Raw genomic sequence first — 10,476 nt, forward strand, 5'->3', positions numbered from 1 at the left:
GCATTTTATATTATTGGTGGGGTGGGGCCCACAATGCAGTCAAGATGCCACCAATCACAACTCCGTGAATAAACAATTCATAGCTTTGCAAGTAATACTCTGATTATTTTGAAGTACATCTACTTCATTAGAATCAACACACTGACTTCAATACATGGAAGGTTAGAATTCATGTGAAAAACTCAACAAAGTTATAATTTTCCAAAAGAATTATTCAGTAAATTAGATGCTTTGATTTACCTGAATTTAAACATATTTTCGTACTTTTTTATCTGAATAATATTCTTATTTCAGACCTGACTCTATTTTAAAAGGCTAAAAGTAGTTCGAAAAAAAAAATAAAAAAAATAACCTTAAATCAATTCGAAAATAAGTCATATTACCTATATAAGCACAATGATAGCTCTTGGTAAATGAAGTATGCTATTAACATATATGTATTCATTACAGGTTGAAAATACATTTAGCATCTATAAAGTTGCAATGTCATTTCATTTTAAAATTTACTGTCTACATTAGCAAATCATTAATATACAAGATAACTTGCTAGAAACAATTTCGACGTTTTGAAGATAAAGTATATATTTGCTATTGGCGATTGTATTTGTAATGATTAATGTAAACCAAAATGGATTGGCACACATGAAGCATCTCCTGTGATATTTTTAAATGTTGTTGTTCCAGTTATTTTTTCCTCTGCTGAGCCGGGACAAAACATATCCCGTCAGAGCTGGTCATGAAGGTAAGTGTTTACTGTCAGTCGTTTCAGAGAAGCTCTAGTTACACAAGCTATCTTTTCAAAACTTACCATGTTAGAGTTATTTTTCCTAAATGACATGGATACACTGTCTTCCTTCTTGATTCTTTTTAAATATTTACTTTATCCCACTAATAAAAAAATCTATAAAGATTGTACACTTTAAAATCGCAATGATTTACGCGTTTATATAAATCTTGCGGAAATCTGAGTTAAACTTCAGACAACTCAACTTCAATGTCGTCTTAAAATTACTGCATAAAGTTAGAAACATAATAATAGTAAATGACAGTCATACTTCCATGCAACTTACAATTCTACTAAAAAAGTGTTCGTTGATTAAAATCGTTCATGTAGCCAGTAACATGGATTTTTTGCCAGATATATTGCGATTCACGTGAGTTATCAAGCTAAATATGGTGGCTACTATGGTCAATCAGAATTCAAATTTTAAAGCTTTGAGACAAATACAGATGTGAGTTTTCCCGACTATATTTCCATAAATATATATGTCCTTAAATAAATTGTCTTGGTTTTTTATAATATTATTTTCAATGTTTTTAAAGCAACTGAGATATATGACAATTATCAAGATATGTTAATGAAAAATAACAAAGTCTTAATTTGCATAAATGAATAGTGATCACTCGATCATATTCAAACTGGTGATAAATGGAATCATTGTTCTCGGTTCAAATGCCAGCACCTGTAGTTCAGTATATCCAAATTTGAAGTCGACGATCACTGCACGTTTTTCTTCTGAAGGGTTTGGTATAAAGACAGTCAATTCACCAACTTCCAAGCATCCGGGATCAGCGGTAAACTTCGGCTCAGGGTCAGGGGAGGCAAATACCTGCAATAGGATGACGTGCTGGAAGGGTACAAGGGTTGAGTAACATTCTGTAACTGAGTGTCCCATTTCAACTGGAGTGTCTACCTGGATAAAAGCGCTAAAGTCATCTTTGCAGTGAAATTTTCCAGCGATTTCAATCCGTTTCTCTTCTGGGTGTTTTTCTTGATCAAACATTGGTGTTGTTGATACTCCATAAGTGTATCTTAGGATGCGTGTTGTTATGAGATTTGGTGATCTGCCAAATATCACGGCCCCTTTTAAAACAGATAATCCAGCTTCTTGCGGGGTAATGACCTTAATTCCATTTTTCCCATGGAAGCACGACCGAATTACATCTTGGACGTAGAAGGACTCAGACATACCCCCGACCAGAAGTATTAAAGTCACCTTTCTGCCGGCTTCAGTCGACAAGATACCCTCCATGTGTCTGATGATTTTCTCCATTACATTTTGAAAAAGTTTTCGAACGTAGTCCGGGGATATTCTTAACTTGTCTTGAAAAATCACAATGTCATGGCTGTATTTCGATTTTTCCAACATCTCCTTGAAACTCTTCCCTTCACAGATGCTTTCTAAAGACACAGGCATCTGAAAAGTAGACGAAGCACGTTTCTGACTTGTAAAATATGTATCCGTAACAATTTAGGACAAAATTTTAAATAAAATAAAAATTTCAGCAGGAGAACTCTGGAGATCTGGAGATTGGTGGCCACCTTAATTTCAAAATTGTTGTATTATTGGACTTACAATGACCTTGACCATTCAATTTTGGAGCCCCTCACTTATAGATTTCTTTCTTATACTAAGTGCAAGTCGTTCACCACAAAGTTTGGTAAAAGAACATTTAGAATCTCAATGCCTTTAACCTTTCACCATAGGTGCAAACTCTCAACAAACTTTGGCGAACTTACATGGTCTGGAACGAAAGTTATTATACATAAACTGGTCTTCTTCTATCAGGATATCGTTTCAAAAACATGTACACTACTGACAGGTAACAGTGCCTAAATAAAGTTAATATTTATGCAACTGAAAATATTTTTATACTTTTGAAAACAAAAGTTGAATGTGACAATTCTGTCAGATGCGCAGACATCGTGACTACCACGTCCCCACTTTGGACTGAAAATATATTTCAATGTTTTGGAGGAAGTTAAATATCTTAGCGCTATATTTGAAAAGGAAATTCATCCGTTACCTTGAATATAAAGATTACATGTCTAAAAACTCTGAAATTGCTTAAACTTTTGGTTAAACTGTGCAAAGAAGGTGTTCGATCTAAACTTGACATTGGTTGCAGTCTGCATGTCTTTGCCAGAAAATCATATATCCAAATTATTTCTTCAGGTGGCTAGTGATTAGAGCGTCCGCCTCGGATGCCGGAGGTCGTGGGTTCGATCCCCGGCCGAATCATACCAAAGACTTACAAAAATGGTACTAACAGTTGTCTCGCTTGGGGCTCAGCATTAAGAGGTTAGTGTTAGGACTGGTCGGCCTGGTGTCAGGATAATGTGACTGGGTGGGACATCGTGCTACATATATGCGACATCATGCCCCGTTGCAAGACATCACTATAAGCTGTCACACTGCAGACATTGTAACGATATGACTGAAACTATGTTAAAGCTACGTTAAAAATCCAAATCACACACACTCTTCATATGCATCATCAAGGATTATAACCCGCATTTGAAGCGTTTCGAACCTATCCACCTGAAAGCTTGTGTGCTGAAGCCAAAGAATGGTCCCTGTATTCCAGTCGGAAGAAGGTCTTACAGCAATTTGTTCTTAAAATTAAAAAATTCCTGATAAGTCTGTATACGAAACTTAATGTTAAGTAATAACAATTAATAACATTTGTATCACTATTTCATGTATGTATGTATGTATGTATGTATCTATGTATGTATGGATGGATGTAGGGATGTAGGTATGTATGTATGTATGATGGTATTTTATTTATGTATGTATGTTTGTATGTATGCATGCATGCATGATGTACTCAGTTACAATACCTTTATATTTAGTTTTTCCACTGTGTTCATTTCAATGTTTACTGACTCAAACTCTCGTAGGAAGTCGAAATAGTCGTATGTATTCCTTGTTTTGAAGACTTCCATTGCCTCTTTACCAGTGATTTGCTCTAAAGTCCCTAAAAACTCATCTTCCACAGCCGTGCCTCCCCAGGGACCTCCGCTTGCTTTCACAACTTCTTTCAATTGGTTCTCTTTGGTCTTTTCGTGGACGGTCATATCTGCTGTTCCACCTATATGAATTGAGCAGCTTTATATTGGAATTCTAAGAATCATTTTCTCTGATTGCATATTCGACCATTCATTTATTGGATGATATATTCTAAGAACTATTTGATTGAATATGATGCAATACTTATGTCAGCTATTGACATCTGTGTTTATTTATTAAATCACCAACAGCGTACTTTATTTTAGAATGAAAGTTACCAATGTGACTTTCCTTCATACCATATTGAGAATGAAGTTGACCAATATCAATATATTCTATCAGGAAATTATAAAGTGATATACCATGGTCGATGGCTAAGGAAAAGCTTGTCACAGAGGTTGAAAAAAACCTGATAAATCTCCCAGTTAAAGATACCGATTGGATAAATTAGGAGAGGCTTGAAATTTTGATCCGGATATTTTTATTCTTCAATTAAATATAATCATAGTGAATAAGATTAATTAAAATTATAATATGGTAAATCTGAGTTACTCTGATTGCAATATTTATAAAGTTTATCACTCATTATTTACAAGCTATTTGAAAAATAAAGTATCAAAACGGTATGATAAATACATTTCATCTGAGAGATTAGAAACAACTTTAAAGTGAACGATACTATTTAATCAGGAATAATATTTTAAAATCGCTTTCTTGTTGAATTGTTAAGTGTGCAAATCAAACATTTACTCAGCTACCCCTGTATATTACATCCTGAACAGTGCCAGGTGAGTGAACTTCGACACGAAAATAACAAACAGTCCGGTGACACATTCGGCGTTGGCAACAATGGCCAGCACTACCTAATTAAAGATGGTTATCCGATAGTTAGGTATATAGATCTCACTGAGTAGCATACTTATATCGTTTACAGTACGTGAGAGACAAAACGTGGACAAATATACTCAAGGAAACACATAATCTTTCTTTTGTATGGTTAGATGTATCATCAGATTAATTAAAGTTATACACAAATAGCCAAAGTAAATTCTTTATGTAATAAAGGTTACATTGATATCTATTAAATATGCATCCACATTATAGGTTTCACTGATGAAAACGAGCAAAACCTCCGTCAAAGACTGTATATTAGACTAAATGCGTTAAGCGTTAACGTAGATAAATAAGATCTATATCTCAGTTCGTAGGTTCTTCAAAGCACGAACAAGGTTTTCTTCATCAATTCTACCATAAATATAGGAAAAGAGTAAATTTAAATAATAGTCGACACACTTTAGCTCAATGTTTAAAGACTATTTGTTTTACCACTCTTCTTTCTTCACTATGTTCTTCTCTTACAAATTATGAGCTAAAGTCAGTTGAAAGGAAGCAAACATTTAAAGAGGGTCAAGTCGAATATGCGTTTTCAAATGCACAGGATGAATGTTATTGCATTATTCTTTATTAAAGCTGTCAACAAACGACTCGGTTAAAATGTGAAGTTTATAGCTAAATGAGTCTTAAAAATGACGTGCACGCAAAAGAAAACAGAGTAAAAGCATTTCATCTAGTGTTGAGGTCGAGAGCTAACATTTGCAAGTGTTGCTGATTGAATACATTTAAGATACGGTTGAGTGATAGGATGCGTGCCACATTTCCAATCCTCTGCGTATTTAGCTGCTCAGGGAGTTATCAGTTATATCATTTACTATTCAGACTTGCACGTGTAAGTGATCAAGGAACTCATTTTATATAACACCCAGTTTATACAAATGACCCAAGCAAACGTCGAAATCGACGATATTGGGGTGTTTGAGTGATATTGGGTTAAAGTTTGAAGTTGCACACGATAATGTCTTAATTTGAGAAGTTTATTGCTGTATCAGAAAACGCAAATGCTACCTCAAAGGTCCACCACCATATACGTTGAGCCGGCCGGGAGGGAACCAAATTGCACTTTGTCATCCATGTCAACATATTTTTCCAATGGCAGATACTGACAGTAGAGCGCCGCTGCCTCTGGCTCTAGTGCAATGTCAAGCTGACTGCTTTCAATACCAGCCTACACGTTTGGTACAAGATATAAAGATGTAAGATGCAAATGCATTTATTCTGATGGCCTTATCTCTGTGTTAAAGACGTCAAAGCACAGAAAATCCGAATAGAGTCTGAATAAGATAAGTGATAGATAACACATATCTAGCAGTTCCAGAGCTAGCTGACTAGGCCCAACAATTAATCTTCGCCCTACGCACTGACCGTACTTGTACGCAAGTGCAGATGTTACAAGTCATTAGTATATGAGGAAGGAAATGGGAAACAAATTTTATTAAAATGTTTTTCTATGTGCAAATTTTACACATTATTAGAACAAAATTTGGAAAATTGAATTACGTCCTTTCACTATATTGGTAGTAATATGAGATATTTATAGTAAGGTAAATCATATATATGAGGACGGAGGAGTCACATTATACTATTTATTTTCACTTCAAGTGGAAAGAATTTATACTTATTTTATTTTCATATATTTTCAATTAATACAACTTTGAATACTTTTTTGCAGCTTCTTGCATGAATTGCTTGGATGGTTCGTTCCATATCGCTGGCACTGTTAATATCCAGTGAATATCGGTGGAATTGATGGATGCACCCTGTCTGTCTAACATGTCCATAACAAATTTCTTGAGACATTCAATCGACTGAGAGAAAACATCAATTGCCTTCATCTTTTTTCGATACATCTTCAGGTTCTGATGCATTAGTAAGGCCCTGTTGAATATATATATATATATGTATATATATATATATATATATATATATATATATATATATATATATATATATATATATATATATATATATATATTTATTTATTTATTTATTTATTTATTTATTTATTTCAGATAGTCAGAATTTAAAATAATTATATATGCTCCATTTCGCGTTTAATACAACGTGTTTTATCCAGCATTCCCTTAATTAGTATAAGGTTTAGATCCCACCCGTTAGTAAAATACAAATCATATATGTGCATGGATCAATAGGTCAAAATATATACATACAGCAATATACAAGATAAAAAAAAATCCACACACTGTTATTGCCTTTTTTCTTTCGTGTTGTAATTGCACACATTTTAACTTCAATTAACTTTTCATGATGGTTGTTACTAAATAATGGGTAGACGTAAATATAGACTGACTGAATAAAATAACTAAATTCAGACAGTAACTTCGATAAATGTGGCATAACAATGTCCACTTACTTCTCTCTCTTGTAATCTCATCTTAGATCTTCTGAAGAAGTACCAATCGGTCTGCTTTCCCTCTATGCACAGATTAGAATATTTGTCCTCCCCCTCATATCCAAAGCTGTGAAATTTCCCATCCTTGTCCAACAGAAGACATGTGGGTGTCTTGCAGGACGTCAGGTTCTGCTTCCTTTTGTTCCAAGTCTGAGGAGGTTGTATTTGTATTGGATCCTTTACAAATTCGTGCTTAAATTGGAATGCAATTCCAGAGTAGGATGTACCAAAGTCTATGCCTATTACAAGCAAACGTGTGCCATTGTTGAATGTCATTTTGTACCTATCGAGAAAGAAACAACTGTCATTGATGTAGTTTATAGTGACGTGTGTGAGGGGATTGAGTGGGTGGGCTGTTTATAAGTGTCATGCAATATAGCAATGTTTTGCATGATGGAAGGAGATAAATAGTAATACAATGTTGCAACTCCATACTCATATAGGTTTACATTTCGAGAGGCGTTAACCAGGAATATATACCAAGAGAAAAGCAAAATTAATTAATCAAATTGAAAGGAAACGAGAATCCGATCATCCGTTTTATGCATTTAAAGATGATAGCCCCAGTCTTCACAACAAAAGTTGTATCCTGTATATAGCACAATAAGATGAGAATAAATAAAGGAGTCAGAAGATCAATACATAAAACATATGTAACTTCATAATACAGGTTATACAGGCAGTCAGGACAGTAACATAGTACCGAACAGCGTATCAGTATATTTCTGCTGCCACTAACTGCCAAGTATACGGAAGGCCTTGTGACTAGAGCAATAATATGTTGCTATATTATTCAATACATTATATCGAATGAAGTCGGAATTTACATATATTGATACACTGATAAACAACAATTATACTTAGATACCCAGCAATTAAAAATTATAATGTTTCTGCTGAAATACACTAGCTCCCAGTTTGATCTAAGACTTTGCTTCTATGTCGTACCACATATCACTATGTTCGTAACAAAATCAGATCAAATCGCGAAAGGAATTTCACTTTTAAAAACCTAATGTAGGTCATAATATCAGACCCTCTGTAAGGAGGGTTTACCATTAGAATTATAACATAAATTAACTTTATTAATCAGTGTATATAGTGTTGATAAAACATATTAAGTGAATAAATCCTCTAAAGCAACGGTTACGATCACGTGTGGCTCTGCTCACATAATCCCAACATACTGATCAATATGGTACATGCATGCCTTCAATTGGCTGAGAGTACATTTAAGTAAATAATCAAAATGAACCACAGGATATACGGCACTTCACAAAATGCACTGTAACGTATTACAGCTATTGAATGTACCGTTTGTCAGAATATAACTGAAACATACATCTTCGACTTGAAGTTAACAACATATATTAAATTCATGATGATATTATTAACAATGTTAAAGATACTAACCTTACAAAAATGAGGCTATCACAGGATACAAACGAAACCATCACAAACTTCTACCAGAGTATCATTCATATTTGTTGAGGCAAAGAGTTCTTAAATCAACGGCAAAGAAAATTTACGTTACGGGTTATCACGGTCTTTTTCTGTTATGGAACTGATATCAACAAATGTTTATAAATGTGTGGGGAAATTAGATAACATAATTGGTTGATTTTAACTTAATTATTCTGCTGATGGATGTATTGTATAACCAAAGAGTAACTTAATGTGTTCAAGGAAGACTTGGAAGTGATGCCAGTACGTAGAGGTTGCACTGAGGAGTTATGGGTACAACATCGCAATCAATCAGTGTTTGCGAACGGTCATAAGTATATTATTTCTTCTTCTTAGCTACACGCACATGCTTAGTCCAGTCAATTCGTTGCAAGGATGGCACCGAATTGGCGACAGCGGTATAAGTTAATATTGATTTAAATTATAAGTGATGCTCATTTCCGGTTTGAGTGGATAATAAACAAATCTCAAGATCTTGACTAAATTTCGTTTCGCCTAAGATCTCGCATGGGAGTAATAGTCAAAATTAATGAATGAAAGTGAAAGCAAAACGGATCCTGTCCATATCGACGGTATAGTGCATCATAACACAATGAAGGGTGGGTTTGCTCAGGCTAGAGTAAGCATATTGGATTTTACAAACATGTTAAATAAAAGTCAAGTGTTAAAACTGAGTTAAACGTCATTAAAGGGATAGAGTTACTGATACATATATTACACTAATACCCTAATTAAATAACAATGTACGTGACCGAACTGGAGCTAACAAATGTGGCCAAGCGCTGTGCAACCAAACAAACAGGCATACAATACTTGAGCGACAGAAGCAAAACGGTTCAGCTACAGCAAATGTAGTAAAACCTATATACATGAACAGTATTGAAGATATAAGTATTACTCCTCAAAGTAAAGTTACTTTAAACAAATATTAATGAACTATGTATGCAAAATAAACATATCATAATTGAAAGAACGAAAAGTAAACCTAATCAAAAACATGACATGATAAAGTACCGGAAAGTAAAAATGCATGGACTTGTCACACATACACACACGCTGCACAAGCTCTATCGAAGAGTTTATGATGCTACGTAAATGGTCAGTTCCAGGCAGACATAACTGGTATACTAGCATATGACAAATGCAACATATACATATATATTTTGATAGCGATAGATGTTTTTCAAAACACACATGGGATAAGAAAGTAAAACCAGAACGATGAGACGACATACATGATAATTTCAGAGTAATCTTTATTGAGAAAAAAAGAAACGAAAACAGAAAAGGGACAGATCGACAAAGTGAAATCGTTTAACAACTGAAAGGTTAAGGACTTGCTGAAGATGTCGAATACGTTTCCACTTACTCATGCAAAGAAGCATATGTAGTGGAAAGTTTTAGTCGAACTCTTCGAATAGAATGTGGAAGTATTTCAGTGCAAATGAAATTTGAAAATGGGTAGATATATTATCTAATGTTAAGAATGAATATACTAATTCACTGCACGGAAATTTTGAAAATTAATGCCAGTTGCCCTAAAAACGGGTTCAGGATACTCGTTAAATTATTTGGTTATCTAACGACGGATACTTAGTAAACGTATCTATATAAATTAGGTAAGAAAGTTGGGTCCTCGAATGAAAATACTATTTATGCTAACGGCTTTATTCATATGTTCACAGAAGATACTGTTTCAATCAATATTTGTTGTAGTATATACATTGGAAGGTTTAGAGGAGACAATATTGATAAAACATTTTACAAAGGAAAGTTAGCTCTACATAACAAACAAAATAATGTGTTCAATGTTGAAATAATTTTGATAGTAAAAAAGGGAATGATAAAATTATGCATTAGTAAACTCGACATTTTATGATGAGTCTTTTGCTAGTTGCGAACGAGAAGAAC

At 34.1% G+C, this 10,476-nt stretch overlaps 2 protein-coding genes across 2 annotated transcripts; both read right to left on the reverse strand.

The window, feature by feature from the left end:
* Positions 1-1,400: 1,400 nt before the first annotated feature.
* On the reverse strand, positions 1,401-9,464 carry LOC149773151 (heat shock 70 kDa protein 12A-like). Its single transcript, XM_089946720.1, has 5 exons — positions 7,063-9,464; positions 6,351-6,566; positions 5,697-5,856; positions 3,626-3,876; positions 1,401-2,198 (listed from the first exon to the last, which is right to left on the reverse strand). Exons 4-5 carry the CDS (start codon positions 3,860-3,862, stop codon positions 1,401-1,403), a joined length of 1,035 nt encoding a protein of 344 aa, XP_089802846.1. The 5' UTR covers positions 3,863-3,876; positions 5,697-5,856; positions 6,351-6,566; positions 7,063-9,464.
* On the reverse strand, positions 5,698-7,377 carry LOC149773152 (heat shock 70 kDa protein 12B-like). The gene is made up of 2 exons (XM_089946721.1): positions 7,063-7,377; positions 5,698-5,856 (listed from the first exon to the last, which is right to left on the reverse strand). The coding sequence occupies exons 1-2, from the start codon at positions 7,375-7,377 to the stop codon at positions 5,698-5,700; spliced, it is 474 nt and encodes a 157-aa protein (XP_089802847.1).
* Positions 9,465-10,476: the final 1,012 nt, after the last annotated feature.

Source organism: Sinohyriopsis cumingii, unplaced genomic scaffold (genome assembly GCF_028554795.1).
Source record: "Sinohyriopsis cumingii isolate HCF-2022 unplaced genomic scaffold, ASM2855479v2 utg000873l, whole genome shotgun sequence".
Taxonomy (NCBI): Eukaryota; Metazoa; Mollusca; class Bivalvia; order Unionida; family Unionidae; genus Sinohyriopsis; species Sinohyriopsis cumingii.

Coding starts and splice junctions, on each gene's coding strand:
- LOC149773152 (XM_089946721.1), bottom strand. CDS start 7,377: ATGACATTCAACAATGGCACACGTTTGCTTGTAATAGGCATAGACTTT. Junction 5,857..7,062: donor TGAGATTACAAGAGAGAGAA/GTAAGTGGACAT, acceptor CCAAACGTGTAG/GCTGGTATTGAAAGCAGTCA.
- LOC149773151 (XM_089946720.1), bottom strand. CDS start 3,862: ATGACCGTCCACGAAAAGACCAAAGAGAACCAATTGAAAGAAGTTGTG. Junction 2,199..3,625: donor TGGAAAAACTAAATATAAAG/GTATTGTAACTG, acceptor TCTACTTTTCAG/ATGCCTGTGTCTTTAGAAAG.